At 42.6% G+C, this 23,190-nt stretch overlaps 1 protein-coding gene, 2 long non-coding RNA genes and 2 other non-coding genes across 7 annotated transcripts; 3 read left to right on the top strand and 2 right to left on the bottom strand.

Moving 5' to 3' along the window:
• The first annotated feature begins 7,040 nt into the window (after nt 1–7,040).
• Nucleotides 7,041–7,956, top strand: LOC127911379 (uncharacterized). Of its 3 annotated transcripts, XR_008078157.1 has the most exons (4): nt 7,041–7,411; nt 7,468–7,619; nt 7,684–7,771; nt 7,812–7,956. It is a non-coding gene; the product is annotated as an uncharacterized LOC127911379 (long non-coding RNA). The 3 variants fall into 3 exon arrangements; XR_008078156.1 differs by lacking the exon at nt 7,684–7,771 and having other exon boundaries at nt 7,046–7,411; nt 7,468–7,611; XR_008078158.1 differs by lacking the exon at nt 7,684–7,771 and having other exon boundaries at nt 7,050–7,411; nt 7,516–7,611.
• On the bottom strand, nt 7,291–12,962 carry LOC118402715 (chromobox protein homolog 2-like). Its single transcript, XM_035800904.2, has 5 exons — nt 12,051–12,962; nt 11,922–11,965; nt 11,167–11,232; nt 10,731–10,800; nt 7,291–10,509 (listed from the first exon to the last, which is right to left on the bottom strand). Exons 1-5 carry the CDS (start codon nt 12,114–12,116, stop codon nt 8,893–8,895), a joined length of 1,863 nt encoding a protein of 620 aa, XP_035656797.1. The 5' UTR covers nt 12,117–12,962; the 3' UTR covers nt 7,291–8,892.
• A 1,875-nt stretch (nt 12,963–14,837) lies between these two features.
• Nucleotides 14,838–21,418, bottom strand: LOC127911378 (uncharacterized). The gene is made up of 2 exons (XR_008078155.1): nt 20,092–21,418; nt 14,838–16,384 (listed from the first exon to the last, which is right to left on the bottom strand). It is a non-coding gene; the product is annotated as an uncharacterized LOC127911378 (long non-coding RNA).
• Nucleotides 15,568–15,683, top strand: LOC118357774 (U5 spliceosomal RNA). Its single transcript, XR_008078767.1, has one exon. It is a non-coding gene; the product is annotated as a U5 spliceosomal RNA (small nuclear RNA).
• LOC118357787 (U5 spliceosomal RNA) lies at nt 20,617–20,732 on the top strand. Its single transcript, XR_004820367.1, has one exon. It is a non-coding gene; the product is annotated as a U5 spliceosomal RNA (small nuclear RNA).
• Nucleotides 21,419–23,190: the final 1,772 nt, after the last annotated feature.

The raw sequence follows: 23,190 nt of genomic DNA, 5'->3' as shown, positions 1-23,190 counted from the left end.
ATTTACTGTGTGAGGGTAAACAGTATTTACTGTGTGAGGTTAAACAGTATTTACTGTGTGAGGGTAAACAGTATTTACTGTGTGAGGGTAAACAGTATTTGTCTGCCTATGATGTCACTAGGTCTGTTTCTAACATCAGTGTATTATGTCTGTCTGTATACATCTGTGTGTCTGCGACTCTGCGTGCCTGCCTAAGTGTATTACTGTGTGTGTGTGTGTGTGTGTGTGTGTGTGTGTGTGTGTGTGTGTGTGTGTGTGTGTGTGTGTGTGTGTGTGTGTGTGTGTGTGTGTGTGTGTGTGTGTGTGTGTGTGTGTGTGTAGACTGGAGAGAGGGGGAGGTGAGCGATGGAGGAGGGGTTACACTGCCCCACACTGTTCAAACTGTTTATGCATACCAGTCTGCTCTGAGGGGCTCTCTGTCGCACTCTGTTTACACAAACTTATTTTGGGAAAATTCCACAGAGCTGGACAGGCCCTGACCATAAATCACGGAATCTGCAGCTTTGTGGAATGATAGCTTCTGTCACTCACACACTCATCAACACACACTATTTCTCTCCTCGAAACCATAACAGAGTGTGTGTAAGTGGCAGAGGGCACTGTGTTTGTGAGAAAAAAGTGTGAGTGAATTGCATATGTGTGTGTGTGTGTGGGGGGGGGGGGTAATATATTGTGTTGTCTAGGTAATATATTGTGTTGTCTAGGTAATATACTGGGTTGTCTAGGTAGTATACTGGGTTGTCTAGGCAATATATTGTGTTGCCTAGGTATTACACTGGGTTGTCTAGGTAATATACTGTGTTGTCTAGGTAATATACTGTGTTGTCTAGGTAATATACTGTTTTGTCTAGGTATTACACTGGGTTGTCTAGGTAATTTACTGGGTTGTCTAGGTAATATACTGTGTTGTCTAGGTAATATACTGTGTTGTCTAGGTAATATACTGTGTTGTCTAGGTAATATACTGTGTTGTCAAGGTAAAATACTGGGTTGTCAAGGTAAAATACTGGGTTGACTAGGTAATATACTTTGTTGTCTAGGTAATATACTGTGTTGTCTAGGTAATATGCTGTGTTGTCTAGTTAATATACTGGGTTGTCTAGGTAATATACCTTGTTGTCGAGTTAATATACTGGATTGTCTAGGTAATATACAGTGTTGTCTAGGTAATATACAGTGTTGTCTAGGTAATATACAGGGTTGTCTAGGTAATATACAGTGTTGTCTAGTTAATATACTGGGTTGTCTAGTTAATATCCTGGGTTGTCTAGTTAATATCCTGGGTTGTCTAGTTAATATCCTGGGTTGTCTAGGTAATATACTGTGTTGTCTCGTTAATATACTGGATTGTCTAGGTAATATACTGGGTTGTCTAGTTAATATACTGGGTTGTCTAGTTAATATACTGGGTTGTCTAGTTAATAGCCTGGGTTGTCTAGTTAATATACTGGGTTGTCTAGTTAATATCCTGGGTTGTCTAGTTAATATCCTGGGTTGTCTAGTTAATATACTGTGTTGTCTAGGTAATATACCTTGTTGTCTAGTTAATATACTGGATTGTCTAGTTAATATACTGGGTTGTCTAGGTAATATACCTTGTTGTCGAGTTAATATACTGGGTTGTCTAGGTAATATACAGTGTTGTCTAGTTAATATACTGGGTTGTCTAGGTAATATACTGTGTTGTCTCGTTAATATACTGGATTGTCTAGGTAATATACTGGGTTGTCTAGTTAATATACTGGGTTGTCTAGTTAATATACTGGGTTGTCTAGTTAATAGCCTGGGTTGTCTAGTTAATATACTGGGTTGTCTAGTTAATATCCTGGGTTGTCTAGTTAATATCCTGGGTTGTCTAGTTAATATCCTGGGTTGTCTAGTTAATATCCTGGGTTGTCTAGTTAATATCCTGGGTTGTCTAGGTAATATACTGTGTTGTCTAGTTAATATACTGGATTGTCTAGTTAATATCCTGGGTTGTCTAGTTAATATCCTGGGTTGTCTAGTTAATATCCTGGGTTGTCTAGTTAATATCCTGGGTTGTCTAGGTAATATACTGTGTTGTCTCGTTAATATACTGGATTGTCTAGTTAATATCCTGGGTTGTCTAGTTAATATCCTGGGTTGTCTAGTTAATATCCTGGGTTGTCTAGTTAATATCCTGGGTTGTCTAGTTAATATCCTGGGTTGTCTAGTTAATATCCTGGGTTGTCTAGTTAATATCCTGGGTTGTCTAGGTAATATACTGGGTTGTCTAGTTAATATCCTGGGTTGTCTAGTTAATATCCTGGGTTGTCTAGTTAATATCCTGGGTTGTCTAGTTAATATCCTGGGTTGTCTAGGTAATATACTGGGTTGTCTAGTTAATATCCTGGGTTGTCTAGTTAATATCCTGGGTTGTCTAGGTAATATCCTGGGTTGTCTAGTTAATATCCTGGGTTGTCTAGTTAATATCCTGGGTTGTCTAGTTAATATCCTGGGTTGTCTAGTTAATATCCTGGGTTGTCTAGTTAATATACTGGGTTGTCTAGTTAATATCCTGGGTTGTCTAGTTAATATCCTGGGTTGTCTAGTTAATATCCTGGGTTGTCTAGTTAATATACTGGGTTGTCTAGTTAATATCCTGGGTTGTCTAGTTAATATACTGGGTTGTCTAGTTAATATCCTGGGTTGTCTAGTTAATATACTGGGTTGTCTAGTTAATATCCTGGGTTGTCTAGTTAATATACTGGGTTGTCTAGTTAATATCCTGGGTTGTCTAGTTAATATACTGGGTTGTCTAGTTAATATCCTGGGTTGTCTAGTTAATATACTGGGTTGTGTCTAGTTACTGGGTTGTCTAGTTAATATCCTGGGTTGTCTAGGTAATATACTGGGTTGTCTAGTTAATATCCTGGGTTGTCTAGTTAATATACTGGGTTGTCTAGTTAATATCCTGGGTTGTCTAGTTAATATACTGGGTTGTCTAGTTAATATCCTGGGTTGTCTAGTTACTATACTGGGTTGTGTAGGTAATATCCTGGGTTGTCTAGTTAATATACTGTGTTGTCTCGTTAATATACTTGATGTATATTCTTGATGCCATTCAGTTACTTTAAACCATACTCTTCAGATTGAAATGCTGTCCAAAATACTGTCCGACTGATTTGTAATAGACTGTCATAGCCCCAGTTTTAAAAAAGTAAACATTGGCTGTTGATTACATGATGGGGTCGTGTGAAAAAAATTTGCTTGCAAAATTGGATCCCCTGGTCTACTGCTTGGGTATGATATGTGCACTGGGGATTGGTGTGACATTGCCATGCAACAGTGACATCTGCTGGTAACTTTTAACAGTGCTCCCAAACATCTGGGGAACAACGTACTTGGGAGATGTGTACAGACAAGAGAATTTGATTTTATATTTCATCTTTATTTAACCAGGTAGGCTAGTTGAGAACACCTTTATTTAACCAGGTAGGCTAGTTGAGAACACCTTTATTTAACCAGGTAGGCTAGTTGAGAACAAGTTCTCATTTGCAACTGAGACCTGGCCAAGATAAAGCTGTGTAACACAAACAACAACACAGAGTTACACATGGAATAAACTTAATAAAATCACAAATACAGTAGAAAAATCTATATACAGCATGTGCAAATGAGGTAGGATAAGAGAAGTAAGGCAAAAAATAGGCCATGGTGGCGAAGTAATTGCAATATAGCAATTAAACACTGGAATGGTAGATGTACAGAAGATGAATGTGCAAATAGAGATCATCCCTAAAGCCAACACCTCATTTGGCCGCCTTTCGTTCCAGTTCTCTGCTGCCTGTGACTTGAACGAATTGCAAAAATCACTGAAGTTGGGAGACTTTTATCTCCCTCACCAACTTCAAACATCAGCTATCTGAGCAGCTAACCGATCGCTGCAGCTGTACATAGTCTATCGGCAAATAGCCCACCCATTTTTACCTACCTCATCCCCATACTGTTTTTATTTATTTACTTTTCTGCTCTTTTGCACACCAATATCTCTACCTGTACATGACCATCTGATCATTTATCACTCCAGTGTTAATCTGCAAAATTGTAATTATTCGCCTACCTCCTCATGCCTTTTGCACACAATGTATATAGACTCCCCTTTTTTTCTACTGTGTTATTGACTTGTTAATTGTTTACTCCATGTGTAACTCTGTGTTCTCTGTTCACACTGCTATGCTTTATCTTGGCCAGGTCGCAGTTGCAAATGAGAACTTGTTCTCAACTGGCCTACCTGGTTAAATAAAGGTGTTCTCAACTAGTCTACCTGGTTAAATAAAGGTGTTCTTAACTAGCCTACCTGGTTAAATAAAGGTGTTCTCAACTAGCCTACCTGGTTAAATAAAGGTGTTCTCAACTAGCCTACCTGGTTAAATAAAGGTGAAAAAAATATAAAAAACTGGGGTGCAAAGGAGCAAGATAAATAAACAAATACAGTATTGGGATGAGGTAGATTGGATGAGCTATTTACAGATGACGTATGTACAGCTGCAGTGATCTGTGAGATGCTCTGACAGCTGGTGCTTAAAGCTAGTGAGGGAGATATGAGTCTCCAGCTTCAGTGATTTTTGCAGTTCATTCCAGTCATTGGCAGCAGAGAACTGGAAGAAGCGGCGGCCAAAGGAGGAATTGGCTTTTGGGGGTGACCAGTGAGATATACCTGCTGGAGTGCGTGCTACGGGTGGGTGCTGCTATGGTGACCAGTGAGCTGGGATAAGGCGGAGCTTTACCTAGCAGAGACTTGTAGATAACCTGTAGCCAGTGGGTTTGGCAATGAGTATGAAGCGATGACCATTCAACAAGAGCATAGAGGTCACAGTGGTGGGTAGTGTAGAGCTTTGGTGAGAAAACAGATGGCACTGTGATAGACTGCATCCAATTTGTTGAGTAGAGTGTTAGAGGCTATTTTATAGATGACATCGCCGAAGTCGAGGATCGGTAGGATGGTCAGTTTTACGAGTGCATGTTTGGCAGCATGAGTGAAGGATGCTTTGTTGCGAAATAGGAAGCCAATTCTAGATTTAATTTTGGATTAGAGATGCTTAATGTGAGTCTGAAAGGAGTTTACAGTCTAATCAGACACCTAGGTATTTGTAGTTGTCCACATATTCCAAGTCAGAACCATCCAGAGTAGTGATGCTTGACAGGCGGGCAGGTGCGGGCAGCGATCGGTTGAAGGGCATGCTCTTAGGTTTAACTGGAAATTTAAGAGCAGTTGGAGGCCACGGAAGGAGAGTTGTATGGCATTGAAGCTCGTCTGGAGGTTAGTTAACACAGTGTCCTGAAGTAGTTGATTAACCAGGCGAGGAAATCATTTGAAAAACCAAGGCTGTTGAGTCTGCCAAGAAGAATGTGGTGATTGACATAGTCAAAAGCCTTGGCCAGGTCGATGAATACAGCTGCACAGTAATGTCTCTTATCGATGGCGGTTATGATATCGTTTAGGACCTTGAGCGTGGCTGAGGTGCACCCATGACCAGCTCTGAAACCAGATTGCACAGCGGAGAAGTGGTCGGTAATTGTCACACCCTGACCTTAGATATCTCTGTTTTTCTATATATTTTCTTTAGGTCAGGGTGGGTACTCTAGTTTTTGTATGTCTAGGTTTTTTTGTATGTTTATATTGGCCTGATATGGTTCCCAATCAGAGACAGCTGTTTATCGTTGTCTCTGATTGGGGATCATATTTCGGTAGCCATTTTCCTAATTTGTGTTGTGGGATCTTGTCTATGTATAGTTGCCTTCTGTAGCTTGCACATATGTAGCGTCATGTTTTGTTTGGTTGGTTGTTTGTTGTTTTGTTAGGTGAGTTTCAGTTTATTAAAATTACGTGGAACTCTTCCCTGACTTCCCTGAAAAGTTGCACATCACCGGGGGCTATTCGATGCTAATGCAGAACGCCACAGAATGTTTTTGTGCTGGTCAAAGGCAGTCAGGTCTGGAGTGAACCAAGGACTATATCTGTTCCTGGTTCTACATTTTCTGAAAGGGGCATGCTTATTTAAGATGGTGAGGACGGCACTTTAAAGAATGACCAGGCATCCTCTACTGACGGGATGAGGTCAATATCCTTCCAGGAGACCTGGGCCAGGTCGATTAGAAAGGCCTGCTCGCTGAAGTGTTATCGCTGAGACCTTGGTTGAAAACAGCAGAGGTGTATTTGGAGGGCAAGTTGGTTAGGATGATATCTATGAGGGTGCCCATGTTTACGGATTTGGGGTTGTACCGGGTGGGTTCAGTTATAATTTCTGAGAGATTGAGGGCATCAAGCTTAGATTGTAGGATGGACGGGGTGTTAAGCATGTCCCAGTTTAGGTCACCTAGCAGCACTAGCTCTGAAGATAGATGGGGGGCAAATCAGTTCACATATGGTGTCCAGGGCACAGCTGGGGGTAGAAGGTGGTCTATTTCAAGGGGCAACAGGGAGAGTCTTGTTTCTGGAAAGGTGGATTTTTAATAGTAGAAGCTCAAATTGTTTGGGCACAGACCTGGATAGTAGGACAGAACTCTGCAGGCCATCTCTGCAATAGATTACAACACCGCCCCTTTTGGCAGTTCTATCTTGTCGGAAAACATTATAGTTAGGGATGGAAATGTCAAGGTTTTTGGTGGAGTCAAAAAAGAAGAGGTGGAGGCAAAGCGTGTTTTTTTCCACCCAAAATCAGCGGTCAATGAGTATTAATTAGTCTAGACATTTTTTTTATTGCTATAAGTTTAGTAATGGTTAGGTTATTACGAATGTACTTATGTAAGTGGACACACGTGGCATTTCGGCAAATTTTGAGGAAAAAAAGACATGTATTTCCATTTAGAGCGGTCACTTGAATATCTTGTCAATATAATAGTACATATTTGGTACAGATCAGAGATGCACCAACCAATCACGAAAACACAGCCAGAAGGTGGGCCACCTCTCGGTGCCTGGTTCCTCTCTAGGTTTCTTCCTTGTTTTTTTCCGAGCCGCTGTGCTGTTGCTTCTGCTTCGGTTGCTCATTGGGGTTTAGGCTGGGTGACTGTAAAGCACTTTCTAACAACTGCTGCTGTAAAAACAGGCTTTATAAAAGATGTTTGATGGACTGACTTAACAATAACAACAACAACGAGCGTTTTGGTATGGTTAAGCACCCACTTTTACAAGTACTCACGGTTTATTTCAATACCTTAGAAATGGCAGGAGGCACACAGGCTACGAGTTTCTGAAGCTGTGAAGCTATAATAAGCACCAGAGTTACAGATACATATTCATATCAACAGGAGAGAAACATATGTACAAATATAAATTAAATTAAAACACTTCTCCACCTCCTATGATGCTCTTACTATCAATGACTGTGATTGTATTCAATTGAAATATTCTTCGCCACAGGTAGGCAGGTAGACAGGTAGGCAGGTAGACAGGTAGGCAGGTAGGCAGGTTGGCAGGTAGACAGGTAGGCAGGTAGACAGGTAGGCAGGTAGACAGGTAGGCAGGTAGACAGGTAGGCAGGTAGACAGGTAGGCAGGTAGACAGGTAGGCAGGTTGGCAGGTAGACAGGTAGGCAGGTAGACAGGTAGGCAGGTTGGCAGGTAGACAGGTAGGCAGGTAGGCAGGTAGGGAGGTAGGGAGGTAGGCAGGTAGGGAGGTAGACAGGTAGGCTGGTAGACAGGTAGATAGGTAGACAGGTAGGCAGGTAGGCAGGTAGGGAGGTAGGCAGGTAGGCAGGTAGGCAGGTAGATAGGTAGGCAGGTAGACAGGTAGGCAGGTAGACAGGTTGGCAGGTAGACAGGTAGACAGGTAGGCAGGTAGGGAGGTAGGCAGGTAGGGAGGTAGGCAGGTAGGCAGGTAGACAGGTAGACAGGTAGGCATGTAGACAGGTAGGCAGGTAGACAGGTAGGCAAGTAGACAGGTAGGCAGGTAGGGAGGTAGGGAGGTAGGCAGGTAGACAGGTAGGGAGGTAGGCAGGTATGGAGGTAGGGAGGTAGGCAGGTAGGGAGGTAGGCAGGTAGGGAGGTAGGCAGGTAGGGATAACACTGGAAGATAACTGCAAAAAAATGTCATGCCTGCTTGAGATGAGAAGGTATGTTTCAGTCTAATATAATTGGCTTAAAAGATTACAATAACATACTGTAGTGCAAGAGAAATACTGACTGACAGAATACCATTTTTTAACAGATAAAAGAAAAATACACAATTCACATTCATGACTCTTTTGGTCCAAAGAGAATACAAAGTAAGATGGGATATGCTGGCATAGCTATACAGACAGCTATGTCTTCACAAAAGTCTTCAATTGACGAGGGTCCAATACCAAAACATTCTCTTTCCCCTATCCCTTCTTGACTCCCCCTCGCAGATCTAAAAAGACTGGATATGTAGAAGAAAAACTATGCTGAAAAGTGAAGGACCTAGGCGAAAGGGTTGAAGGCAGAAATGGAACTAGGCCCAAGCCTAATTGACTGTTATGTCTCAGATCCAATCCTTGCAAATCTTCAAAGGGGCAATCAATGGGCTAAAGGAACCAGGGATGGGTTTGGAATCAAGCCTGATGTCATGTTGTATCTTATTATTCCAGGTATAGGTTGCCCTTAGGCACAGATACAGGATCAGCTTAGTGAGTTTAAGCTCCCTCCAGATTCTTACCTTGAAGAGACATTTCACTCATAAATAAAAATGTCAGATGTGTTCAGACCTCTAAAGTATTCTAATGAAACCACGTCACATAATATAGCTTATGTAGATCCAGCTATAGTGGGTTTTATCTTGACATTAGACTAGTTTAGACGTCTAAAACATGTCTGTCAAACTTTGATTTGAAAGCGTAATGTCCGTTTAACCATTGGGAGGGGAAATGGCCTGTGTCTATGGGTGTCCTGTACATACACGGACAGGCTTTAGTGATTGCGGACGTTGAAGAACCCCACGCTGGTCGGCGACTCCTTCACTGTTACCGTGACGAAGTTGGCGGTGACATCCGTGACGAACACGTGCTCTAGAAGGCTCCGCGCCGGCCGCCAGTCCGTCTCTGTTTCCATCTCCATAGAGACAAGGCGGGCCCTGTTGTTGTTGTTGTCGGGATAGGGGGAGTCACACTCTTCTGATTCGCTGCTGCTGGTGTCATCTGAGTCACCCGTGCTGAGCTCGTTAAGGGTCCGGGAGTTCCGCTCATTAACGGTAAGGCTCTGTCCTGACTTCCTGTCCTCCTGTCTCCCCCCGTTAGCTCTGCCTCTGCGGGCCGTGGACACGCCTCCCTGTGCCTGTACACTCCCCCCTTTCTCCACCCTTCCATTCCCCCTCCCTACACCCCCTGGTCCCTTGTTGTCCATCTCTCTCTCCGTCTCTGCCCCAGTGTCCTTCCCTCTCTCCACCCTCTCAACTCTGGCTGGTGGCACGCTTCCAGAGTGCAGTGCCCCTCCCCCTAACCCTCCCGACACCAGGCCCTGGTTCAGCCCAGACGAGGTGTGTGTCTCTTTAACACTGCTTCTCAGGCTCAACCTCGAAACTGCAACTCCAGTGGTGCTGGAGGTCCCGTTTCCCTGGGGACCATTGCCGGGCGCAATTCTTTTGACACTCTGCAGGTTGAGAGCTCGGAGGCTGAGGGCCTGACTGATGCGGTCTCTGGCCGAGGGAGGGGTAGAGGAGGGGGGCTTGGCTCCCTGCTGCTGAACCACCATCCCTGCCTGACCTCCTGGGCCCTCCTGCTGCCTCCTCTGCCCAGCTGGGAAGTGCTGAGCTGGGCTACATGCCGTTGAAGAGCCCCCACACCCACTGGAGGTCTTGGAGCTGTGGAGACAGAGTGTGGATGTAGACATCCCTAGTTTTAGAGAGGAAGCCACTTTGAACCCTTCTGCTCTGCCATTGCTGCTGCTGGCGTCGGAGACAGAGAGGGAGCGCTTCAGATCTGACCAGCCCTTACTGTAAGGCGGGGGAGGTCTGCTGAGAGAGGAAGAGGAGGATGGAGAGGATGGGGTGGGGGTGTTGGTCGACATGGAGCGACCTGACCAAATGGAGTTCAGCTGCCCAGGTTTGGAGGCCCCTGCCTGGTAGAAGGCCCCTCCAGCAGCCACCTGGTGTGCCACCTCCTCTCTGGAGCCCCGGCTGGAGCTCAGGCCAGTGTAGGTGAAACTGGCTGGCTGTAGAGGCTTCTTCACCCCCCCTCTGGGTTCCTCTTTGAAGGGCTCGCGGGGGGGCCTGAGGACCTGCTGGTGGCGAGAAGGAGAAGGGGGCGGGAGGGGCGGCCGGGTCTTTGCCTGTCTCAAAGCCCTCAGCTCGGGGAGCAGCGGTTTTCTCCCGCGCTTTTTCCGGGCGGGCTCATTTTTGGCCACAACAATCTGGGGCCTCTTCTGGGGGACGGGGTAGAGGTTGCGGAGGCGAGGACCTGGTTTGGCCTTCTTCCTGTGGTCTTCCTCTTCTTCTTCTTCTTCTTCTGAGGAAGAGGAGGAGGGAGAGGAGGACAGGCCGGATGAAGAGGAGGAGGAGCGGTCAGATTTGGTTTCAGTTGGTTCTGGTTCCTAAAGAAAGAGAGAGAGAGAGAGAGAGAGTTTTTTACATTCATCATTCAAACAAACAAATGAATAATTGCTGCTACTGTTGTAAATATAATGGATCAATCATTGAGAAGACATTACAAGTATAATTAACATGACTAAAGGCAGTGAATTTGCTACATTTGTTGTAGTGAGTCGTGACTAAATCGCATATGCTTGAATAGCAGCAACAGTGTGATGATTACCAGAATTTTCCGTGGACGTCCCCTTGGCCTCTTCCCTCTCTTACGGAAGAGTAGCTCCCTCTCTTGTGCTCTGTAGAAATCACACACACACACACACACACACACACACACACACACACACACACACACACACACACACACACACACACACACACACACACACACACACACACACAGTCAGATACAGTCACTGACAATGTTCTGCCTCTTTAAAAATGCCTCCTTCCTTACTTGAAGAGACTACTGATCTTAATAACTGAATAAGTGAAAGTTTAATTTAACCAATTTGGTTAAGTCAGATATAAGTGATTGCTTCAAGGATTGGAGGAAGGATGCATTTGACCAGGGCAAGTCTAATACACCATGTAGCTACATTAAATATGAAGGGGTTCTTGTCAAACAACTGAACCACTGTCGTATGATATCAATAACACACCTCTTGTGGAAGGCAGCCAGTAATCTGGGGTCCAGAATATTCTCTTCAGGCTCCCAACTGTTATGTCTGTAAAGAAAAAAATAATAAAAAACGGTTTATTAGTGCACAGTAGAGACATTGCACATATAATGTCAAACCATGAATTCTCTGTTCAGGTGGATCTAGTTTAAATCGCCTTTTTCAGATACAATGTCAGACATAGTCGCATCATATTTAAAAAAACAAAAATAAAACATAATTCACGCTGTGTCTAAATAAAATATTAAGACTATTTGCTGAATAATAGCAAATATTGAGAGTAGCTGTTCATTGTTTTGTGCTAGCGTATATTTAAATGGCTGAAACTGGAGCGTTTGCTCGGAGATTTACATTCAGCAACATCAAATATGGTTTTGTATGGAAACATTATTGGTAAACTAGCACGACGAAAGCACGGCTGCATGCAAATAGTGGGCGTTCCATATTCCCGCTGCTACAGTTCGCTACCGTAGTAGGGTGATGCCTGCTCACGTTACTGAATACCGATTTGGCATCGTAACATAAACTGCTCGGGCTAAAGAAAATAAAGCAAGACACAGAAACGGCGAACACCATCGTCTTTCTTCCATGCATCATGCAGTCTATCCAAAAAACACGGGAATAATCTCCGATTGTAAATATTACGGATGTGAAAGAAATCCGGGGTTGCCTGGGCTCAAGGGATACATTGTTGTCATTGTTTAGCTCAGCCAGCTGCTTGCTAAATAGCTACTCACTTTGACGACCACCCTCTCCACTTCACCAAATACTCAAACTTCCCCTGCAAAGGAGAAGATTGGGAAAGAGTCAAACGATTGAACAGGGTCTCATGTTTTCATATTAGGATAAGATACGTTATTTCATACCTTTCGTGGACGTTTGTTGAGGATGCATTCGGCGTCAAATACGTGCCCTACAGTTACCCCCTCCATTGCTACAGCCCCTCTCTCCTTTTTTTAACGAAAGGAAAAGCGGAACAGGGAGAAAATATTGCCCTCCAGCGGCATCCGTAGTTCAGGCACCCGTGCATCTGATACGTCACTTTCACTTCTTCGTTCTAGAGCGGCTGTATAGCTTTTGGTTTAGGAGCCTCGTTATTACAGTGTTACAATTATTATCCGATATTTTCTAGGCTCCATAAAAGGCAAATACTTCGAACATTTATAACTTGACAACAAGTTATTATTCGACCATTAAACTTGAGTATTACATTTCACATGAAAGATATTTGTATAAATAAAATATATAAAATATTTCAGCACACTTGTCAAAATTTCACAGTGGTCAAAGTTATTATGTACATTTTAGAGCGACTTACAGTTAGTTGATTCAGGTAGCTGGGTAAGACAACCACACATGTTAACTCAGTCATAGTAAGTAAAAGTTTTTCTCAATAAAACTCATTTTTTCCCCCTGGGTGTTATAGGCATCTCTTCAGCCCCTCCATTTGATGGGCCAGTCCCACAATTGGTCCTTTCAAACGTTGGTCGCTTGCCAGTACTCTCTGATTCGCTCTATGCAGAGATGTCTGAAGCTACCTGTATCTCCCTAGCGAGTCCTGATAGGCCGATGAAGCAATGTGAGAGGTCCTCCACCACCCTCAGTGTCACTGGTTGGCTGATATCCTGCAGTTTCTTGGCGAGCATCACAGAGTCATCCAACAACACATCCCGTGCAGAGGCCTGTGGGGACAGACAGGGGAGTAGAATGACAGAAAACTCTGAGAGATTTAAGTGGAAAGACCATCAATAGTGGAGAGTGTTAGAAAGACTAGTGAACAAGGTAAAATAGACCCATTGCAGTAAAATGTGTATTCCTTTGCTTTCTTTATCTTTTCCATCCCTCTCAACATAGTATAAACCTGTCTTCCTAAATGTGTTGACTCCACCCCACACACCCCTTTACCCTCCCTCCCTTCTAATACTCTCTCATTCCTTTCACGTCCTTCATTCCTTCCGTACCTGTGTCGGCATTGATACGGCTACTCTCCTCTGCATTATCGTCACAAATAATCCCGATAGGTATTAATCTGGTGTTTTCTGTAATGACCTTAGTGATCACTGTTTTACAGCCTGTGTTCGTAATGGCTGCTCTGTGAAACGACCTGTCCTGATTTGTCATAGACGCTTGCTAAAAAGCTTTAATGAGCAAGCCTTCCTTCATGAACTGGCCTCTGTAAAATGGTATAGAATCAGCTTCATCCCCTCTGTCGAAGACGCTTGGAACTTCTTTTTTGATACGTTCAGTGGTATTGTTAACAAACACGCCCCATAATGAGAATTAAAAACAGGTTCAGGCCCTGGTTCGACCGTGATCTTGTAGAGTTACTCCACCTCAAGAATTCCATTTGGCCAAAGGCTCGGCACACACATACTCAGGCTGACTGGCTATTGTTCAGGCAAACGATAAATAAGTGCACTCAGGTTATCCGGAAGGCCGAAGTTAGTTACTTTAATAAGGAGCAGTTATTTCTCTATGGGTCTAAACCCAAGAAGTTCTGGAAAACGGTTATAGACCTGGAGAATAAACCCTCCTCCTCACAGCTGCCCATGTCCCTTAATGTTGATGATATGGTTGTTACTGACAAGAAGCACATGGCTGAGCTCTTTAATCACCACTTCATTAAGTCAGGAGTCCTATTTGACTCAGCCATGCCTCCTTGCCCGTCCAACATTTCCTCATCTCCCACCCCTTCTAATGCGACTATGCCCGATGCTTCTCCCTCTTTTTCCACTGCCCCGCGACAAAGTTTCACCCTGTAGACAGTCACTGAGTCCGAGGTGCTAAAGGAGCTCCTTAAACTTGACCTCCCTCTAAAAAACATCTTGGTCAGATGGTTTAAACCCTTTCTTCTTTAAGGTTGCTGCCCCTATCATCGCCAAACCTATCTCCAACTCTTTTAACATGTCTCTCCTTTCTGGGGAGGTTCCCATTGCTTGAAATGCAGACACGATTCATCCTTTATTTAAAGGATGGATCAAGCTGATCCTAACTGTTATAGGCCTGTTTCTATTTTGCCCAGTTTATCAAAAGTGTTGGAAGAAGGTTGTTGTCATAGAAGGTTGTTGTCATAGAAGGTTGTTGTCATAGAAGGTTGTTGCAACACAAGCAGCCACATCAGCCACAACAGAAGGGGATGCAGAGTGCATTTTCTGTAAGGGGCTGTTTTCAGTCCCAGGTGCTGTTTTCAGTCCCAGGTGGGGACTGGATTAGGTGTGAGCAGTACAGGAGGTGTGTTCCAATTTTACTGGGGACAACTTCATTTGTGACCTATGAACAAATTAGAATTGTGCAATAGCAGAGCATAAAAGTTTGCACATCAATGTTACACTGACTTAATTAGTTAAGTTATTGTCATTACATGTTATATTCCAATGTTATATTCAAATCCAATATTACGTTCCAATAAATACTTGTTTTACTTAATTAAAAGAACAACTATTGAAAACATTTTTCTCCTGTATGTCATTTTAACCCCTTTAAAGACTGCTGGGATTTCAAAACTTGGATTATTCAAATCATATTTGCAATTGTACATATTGTAAGGCAAATTAACGACAAAGACAAAAAGTCCCATTTCTAATAAAACATTTCATCAAATACATTTAAAAAAAAAGTGTGAACTGTAGCCATTTAAAAAAGTGTGAACTGTAGCCATTTGATAGTTTATTCGTCTAAGTATGACCATCATTCACATACCAATTTTCTTTCCAAACTTTGCTTTTTTTGTGTCACCAATTAGACATTGTTCTTAGGGGGGGCTAGTTAACCCCTAGTACCATAATACATGTTGCAAACTATTACGTTCAGATTTCAAAGTTGATACATTGTTGCAGATAGTGGTTACATGTAATTGTGTTAAACCCAGCAATTCAATGTTGCAGATATGAATATCATTTTTTGCCGCTCCTCGTCCCTGCTTCTCACCACTGCCTTGTGAAGTTTCTTCCGGGTCTCAACAGCGCATGCGCTTGCTCCATGTAGAAGCGTTGTATTTCGTCCCTTCTGCAAATATTACAAATTGAACATCGTTTCCAATTTTGATAGTAAACTTTTGGCGCTGGCTAAACTGTTACGCCAACATTGCTCTTCTTAGTTTCTGAAATTACACTGTCGTTGCAGATGAAATTATGTTTACGAATGAATGGGTCAAACAGGAAGTGATTTATATAATACCCAGCGTGCATTTCGTTTGTGTGAAGACTGAATGAAATTACAAAGCATTGACACTTAGTCAAACTTATGTATTTCTCTGCATCGGTGGACTGTAATATGTGTTTGTATTGTATCGGCGATTTTAGGTAGGGTTTGTTTATAATTTAACCATGAATGTGAAGAGTAAGGCCGAGAACTGGGACTGAACTGTGTTCAGCAATCGGTAGTACACTCTGGTTTCTCTTCAGATCGCATAAATCTTTCGCCTTTTACTAAAGATTTCCGTGGAGAGGAACATTATGAGTATCAACTAATTTTTTGATGCCCGGCCTCACGGCTGGGCTTCCTACACTTGTTCAAAGTCAAATTCATATTGCAGAGAATTGTGTAGAATTGGGCGGCTTGATCTATTGGATCCCTCTTAGACCGGGAGGAAAATAGAGTAGTCAAGTTGTTGCATTCGCCATACCCGGAAGATATCTATTTTCATCCTCTAGTAAGGCCAACATTTGTTTAAGCAAGTCAGTTAAGTACACATTCTTACTTACGGCCTACTTGTTAAGCACCCGGCTCGAAATGACACTAATTTACAGTGTTGTAAAATATACTTCTATAGTTTTTTGGGGCTTATCTGTACTTCAGGGCCACTCCCTGGGGGGTGGTCTCTACGCTTTTCCCTACCAGCAGGTTGCAGGAGGACCAGGGGGGAGGGAGTGCAGAACTTTGATGGAATAGGTCCTCCCCTGTTAGGTCCTCCCCTGCTGGCAGACACGTGGTGATCAGGGTGCTTGCTTCCTTCCACAGGTCCCTGGCAGCTCTGCACTCCCAGAGCATGTGCCTCACCGACTCTTCTTGGCCGCAGCCTCGTCGGGGACACGCGGATGTCCCTCGTGAGTGCATAATGGCCCTGACCGGGAGGATCTCGTGGGCAACCATCCAGGACAGGTCCCGATGCCGATTCAGGAGAGCAGGATGGGCCACGTTGCGCCAGACCGTTGTGGGCTCGCCTAGGGTGAGCCCTCACTGGACACACTGGTTCCCGATCCTGCACAAGAGAGAGAAGAGAGCGGTGTTTAGTTAAAACTGTGACTGTTTCTTTTTCCAGTTTAAAATGTCTTAAAAACTTCTGGAGCTGGGCGTAGTGCGTGGGTAGCAGAAAAGAGACAGGTCGACTGGGATCAGCCTCAGAGTCCTGAGGTAAGATCCCAGCCAGAACCGTGCGAGGGCCTGAGTCTTGTTGTTGACCGGGGAGGTGGCAAGAGTCAGATGTAACGCTGTGTAGCGACTGCCCAGGAACAAGTAGAGGTCAGGCAAGCCTTTCCCCCCTTGGACCTGGGCCTCTTGACCACCTCCCTCCTCAGCCTCTCCCACTTGCCTCCCCACAGGAAGTAAAAAAGCATCCGCTCCAGGTCTAAAAATACTCCTTTGAGGGGGGATAAAAACAGAACTGATTAATAAAAGCACAGGTAAAATCACAGCTTTAATGATTAAAACCTTGCCCTCAAAAGTCAGCTGTCGTAGTCCCCAGAAACCCAGTCTCTGTCTTACTGTCCCCAGGACACCAATATCACTAGACAACTGTCCTACAGCTAGACACAAATGCGTATTCAATCAATCCAACACTAATTACATGAGGCCTATGGTTGAGTCTTGCGGTTAGAAGCATTTGATTTCGCAATGGCATAGGCCTACATCATTTTGGATTTGTGTTTTCATGGAGAAACATAATGAAATGTTACGTAAGTATCATTAGTTACACTTGCAGTGCAGTTTTCTGAGATCTCCAAGATACCGGAATCGCACAGGGATTTAAGTTACTACTGGCTAAATTTATGACGTTAAAATGACCATTTACTCTGATTGTGCAATTCACTGTCTCAGCAGCCCGGCCAGGCAATTTATGAACTTGATCTCCACTATAAAAAGCATCTAGACATTATCTCACATTTCTTTTCGAATAACATTTAGCCCTCGAAGCCAGTGTTTGGACTTCGTCTTGGCTATTTCAATGATAGTCTAGGAACTAAAGCTTTGGGTGTCTTCCTCTCAGGCTTCCATGTCTTCTCCCGTGACCTCAATGTCCACCTCTTGAACATCAGACCCTGAGGCCTCATCTTCACTGTCATGTTCCAACCTTGTTGAGGATGGCTTGTTGTCAGGCTCAAAAAGCCTCAAATTTGCCCAGATACCACAAATTTTTCAACCCTTGTATTGGTCAGCCTGTTGCGTGCTTTGGTGTGTGTTCCTAAACAAGGACCAGTTGCGCTCTGAGGCGGCTGATGTTGGTGGGATTTGGAGGATGATGGAGACAACAGGGGAAAGATACTCAGATCCACAAAGTCCCTTCCACCAGGTGGCTGATGAGATATGTTGGCACGACTGCCATATTGCATCTCCATCCCAAAGCCCTTTCTTGGAAGTGTACTTTACCAGACTGCCAATAACCTTGCCCCCACCCAGGCCAAGGTGGAAAGACACGGTAGTGATGACACCATAGGCCTTGTTGATCTCTGCACCAGACAGGATGCTCTTGCCAGCGTACTTTGGGTCCAACATGTACGCTGGGGCGTGTATGGGCTTCAGGCAGAAGTCTTTGCGCTGTTTGATGTATTTCAGAACTGCAGTTTCCTCTGCTTGGAGCAACAGTGAAGTGGGCAAGGCAGTACGGATCTCTTCTTTTACATCTGCAAGCAGAGTCGGAACATCAGACAGGATGGCATTGTCTCACTCAATCCATACAATGACTACTGTTATAGGTTTCAGGAGTTTAAGGCTGATTACCACTCTCTTCCAGAATACATCATCCAGGAGGATCCTCTTGATGGGGCTGTCCATATCGGCAGACTGTGATATGGCCATTTCATGGAGAGACTCCTTCCCCTCTAGGAGACTGTCAAACATGATGACAACACCACCCCAACGGGTGTTGCTGGGCAGCTTCAATGTGGTGCTTTTATTCTTCTTACTTTGCTTGGTGAGGTAGATTGCTGCTATAGGCAGGGTAGTCTAGTGGTTAGAGTGTTGGACTAGTAACTGAAATGTTGCAGTTCAAATTTTCAAACTTTTCAAAAGTTCAACATTTTCAAAAGTTCAAATCCCCGAACTGACAAGGTACAAATCTGTTGTTCTGCCCCTGAACAGGCAGTTAACCCACTGTTCCTAGGCCGTCATTGAATATAAGAATTTGTTCTTAACTGACTTGCCTAGTTAAATAAAGGTAAAATAAATAAACACCTCTCATCTTTCTTCCTCCCTATTTTTATAATGCAGACCAGATGTGCATTGAAGTACAGATTATAATATTTATAATGCATGTATTATGTATTCATAACACTTGGATAATGAACTTTCAATAAAACTTTTCACATTCTCTACTGGTTGAAATTGAAGTCTCTCATTTGATGAAACACGAACACTCCTGTGTCCTCAGATGAGTTCAGATGAAGGAAGTGAGATTAACCTGTTTTTGAGTATTTAATGACACAAAGGAAGTGTAGTGTACTGTTTAAAAAAAAGCTGGTCCCGTATATATGAATTACAAATCAGCCTTTAACTAGTTAAATAATGTGTTCTAGTCTACTGCATAGTTACAATGTGTAACCATTAATGTCCTAGTACCAGGATTGTTAAACACTGTTGAAGTGTATAATTGTAATACATACATGCAGACACATCATCGTTCTAAGAATGGAGTTTGACACTCCTGGTATTGGATATGACTGAAAAATAATGTCTCACAGACATTCATACCTGAACCCCACCTTTATTTTCCAAGGTAGAGTACATGATCAGTGAATATATTCAATGTACAGGCTACAATGTGGGGATCTCATGCTTGGTAATAACTACATGTATATACCACTTGCATCCTTGGAACAATAAAGTTATCTTCTAATCAATCCATAGGCTTCATTGATGCCATTCCGTGTATTGAAGTCAATGCAACCAGCGGAGGTTCATATGTCAATGTGATTGGTCACCCAGCATTCACCGGTGGTGATTTGCAGAAAGTTGAGAAACTTTTTTACTGCCTGTTTTAGAGAGATGTCATCAACAAATATTGTAAGATCTTTCATTGTCTGCTTATATGCCCCCGTTATTTATTCTATGTTTCTGACTTGGTGTAACAGGGAGAATACTGTAAAAACAGTCCATGTTTTGAATTCTGCCGTTATATCGACTACTAACTCATGTCTTTATCAAAATGACGGCATCACTCTCATCCACTCATCGTTCCCTTGTGCCATAGTTTGTTATATTGCTTACTTTGTGTATTATAATCATATCATGTGCTTTTCTCCACGAGGAGGAGATACTATATAATGTTGTTGGGTCTGTAACCATGTTTGCCAGTGACAGTCTCTTCCCATTCAAATATTTTTGTTTTCAACATAAAGTTCAGTAATAGACCCATGTAATTTCAGTTGATATTGGATTGTTGTTTTGTTTTTGCTCAATGCGCTGTCCGAGCGTCAATATTATTATTATATTGTCAATAAAAGTGGATTTTCCCTTCCTTTTTCGACCACATAGTCCTAATAAAATGGTGTGTAGTGGCTTTGTATCTATAAAAAAATTGTTATTTTTGCCCAACTAAGATTTACATGCTAAAATCGCCACTGATCACCAGTAGCAGAGCAATCCAGAAGTCAAGCAAATGTTAAGACATGTTGCTAGAATATTTTACACCAAAACGTGGAGTTACTTGTAGACTTCTAGGTTGATACATTGTTGCAGACAGTGGATACATACAATTGTGTAAAATCCAGCGATTAAATGCCGATGTGAATATCATTTTTGCCACCCCTGCTCCTTGCTTCTCGCCTGGCTTGTGAAGAAATTGCTTGCTGGTCTCTACGGCGCATGCTCCACGTAGAAGCCTTGTATTTAGTCCCGTCGGTAAATATAAATACATGTAACATCGTTTCCAATTTTGATAGTAGACTTTTGATGGTGGCTAAACTGTTACGCCAACATTGCTCTTCTTAGTTGCTGAAATTCCACTGGCGTTGCAGATGAAATACTTTTTACGAATTAATGGATCAAACCAGGAAATGATATATATAATGCCCAGCGTGCATTTCGTTTCTGTGAAGAATTAATGAAGTTACAAAGCGTTGAAACTTGTCAAACGTCACTATTTATTTGCAGTGGTGAACTGTAATGTATGAGTGTGATATATCCGCAGTATATAGCTTTGCTTTGTTTTTAACTGAACCACGACTGTGAAGAGTAAGGCAGAAAACTCGGTCGGAATGGTTTCGTTAAAGCGGTAGTACACTCTGGTTTCTCTTCAGATCGCATAAATCTTTCGCCTTTTACTAAAGATTTCCGTGGAGAGGAACATTATGAGTATCAACTAATTTTTTGATGCCCGGCTTCACGGCTGGGCTTCCTACACTTGTATAGAAAAAAAATGAAATAGATATGGTAGAGGATTGCGATACCTTGTATATAGATAAGACATTTCCAGTATTTGTAGAAAAATAGTCGAAAGGGGTTTACTCTCAGTTGAAAGCAGTGGCATCGAAATCTAATTTGGTTTGAAAATGTGTGGTTGGTGTGGGCCCACTGGTTCCCAAACGTTTTCAGTTACTGTAACACAATACATTATTTACCATTAATTTCTATTGGGCACAACATTATTTGGAGATGCAACCAAAACAAACAGCACACGCTATGTACAAAAAGCTCTGAATATACCCTTAAATTAAAGCTGACAGTCTGTACTTTACATCATTTTAAAATCCAAAGTGCTGGAGTACAGAGCCAAAACTAAATATTTGTCACTGTTCCAATACTGTTGGAGCTCACTGTATGTTGCCAACCCCTTTATAAAGCAATAATGCCCTCAAATCCGGGGATTATCGTGTGATAACTCCCCACTAAAGGCTGTTCTTAGGCCCAAGGTGAAATCGAGTTATCACACGGTAATCCCCAGGTTCTCATGCATTAATGCTTTAATAATCAATGAGAGGGATAAATATATTGGAAAGAAAGGGACTTACATCTGTATATTAGAAGATGATAGATACTGACTAATAGTGGTAGAATAATTATATACATTTTGAAATCGATAGAAGTACATTGTTTTTTTGGTTTTAGTTGATGACTTTCAGAGCAATAGGCTGCAACACTGAACATGTGAGTCAACGTTTGTGTGTGTGTGTGTGTGTGTGTATGTGTGTGTGTGTGTGTGTGTGTGTGTGCGCGCGCCTGCACACTTTTATCATATATTGTGTGTGTGTCTGTCTTTCTTATTTGTGTTCTGTGTGTTTCTCTTATTTTGTGTCTGTGTGTGTTGGAAGAGGTGGACATTTCCCACAGTTAGCTCCTACAGTGTGGAGACTTCTCTTCCTTTGACTGGGACGACCATGGATCCGACACAGGCTGGAGCTCAAAGGACATTACCGAGACAGCTATCAAAGGACATTACCGAGACAGCTATCAAAGGACATTACCGAGACAGCTATCAAAGGACATTACCGAGACAGCTGTCAAAGGACATTACCGAGACAGCTGTCAAAGGACATTACAGAGACAGCTGTCAAAGGACATTACCGAGACAGCTGTCAAAGGACATTACCGAGACAGCTGTCAAAGGACATTACCGAGACAGCTGTCAAAGGACATTACCGAGACAGCTATCAAAGGACATTACCGAGACAGCTATCAAAGGACATTACCGAGACAGATAAAGAACATTACTGAGACAGATAAAGGACATTACCGAGACAGATAAAGGACATTACTGAGACAGATAAAGAACATTACTGAGACAGATAAAGAACATTACCGAGACAGATAAAGGACATTACTGAGACAGATAAAGGACATTACTGAGACAGATAAAGGACATTACAGAGACAGATAAAGGACATTACTGAGACAGCTGTCAAAGGACATTACAGAGACAGATAAAGGACATTACTGAGACAGATAAAGAACATTACCGAGACAGATAAAGGACATTACTGAGACAGATAAAGAACATTACCGAGACAGATAAAGGACATTACTGAGACAGATAAAGGACATTACTGAGACAGATAAAGGACATTACTGAGACAGATAAAGGACATTACCGGGACAGATAAAGGAGATTACTGAGACAGATAAAGAACATTACTGAGACAGATAAAGGACATTACTGAGACAGATAAAGGACATTACAGAGACAGATAAAGGACATTACTGAGACAGCTGTCAAAGGACATTACAGAGACAGATAAAGGACATTACTGAGACAGATAAAGAACATTACCGAGACAGATAAAGAACATTACTGAGACAGATAAAGGACATTACTGAGACAGATAAAGGACATTACTGAGACAGATAAAGGACATTACTGAGACAGATAAAGGACATTACTGAGACAGATAAAGGACATTACCGGGACAGAAAAAGGAGATTACTGAGACAGATAAAGGACATTACCGGGACAGATAAAGGACATTACTGAGACAGATAAAGGACATTACCGGGACAGATAAAGGACATTACCGAGACAGATAAAGGACATTACAGAGACAGATAAAGGACATTACTGAGACAGATAAAGGACATTACTGAGACAGATAAAGGACATTACTGAGACAGATAAAGGACATTACAGAGACAGATAAAGGACATTACCGAGACAGATAAAGGACATTACCGAGACAGATAAAGGACATTACTGAGACAGATAAAGGACATTACCGGGACAGATAAAGGACATTACTGAGACAGATATCAAAGGACATTACAGAGACAGATAAAGGACATTACCGAGACAGATAAAGAACATTACCGAGACAGATAAAGGACATTACTGAGACAGATAAAGGACATTACTGAGACAGATAA

Source organism: Oncorhynchus keta, chromosome 24, assembly GCF_023373465.1.
Source record: "Oncorhynchus keta strain PuntledgeMale-10-30-2019 chromosome 24, Oket_V2, whole genome shotgun sequence".
In the NCBI taxonomy this organism is placed as follows: Eukaryota; Metazoa; Chordata; class Actinopteri; order Salmoniformes; family Salmonidae; genus Oncorhynchus; species Oncorhynchus keta.
The sequence above is the reverse complement of the archived record's forward strand: the minus strand, read 5'-3'. Positions and strand labels throughout refer to the sequence as shown.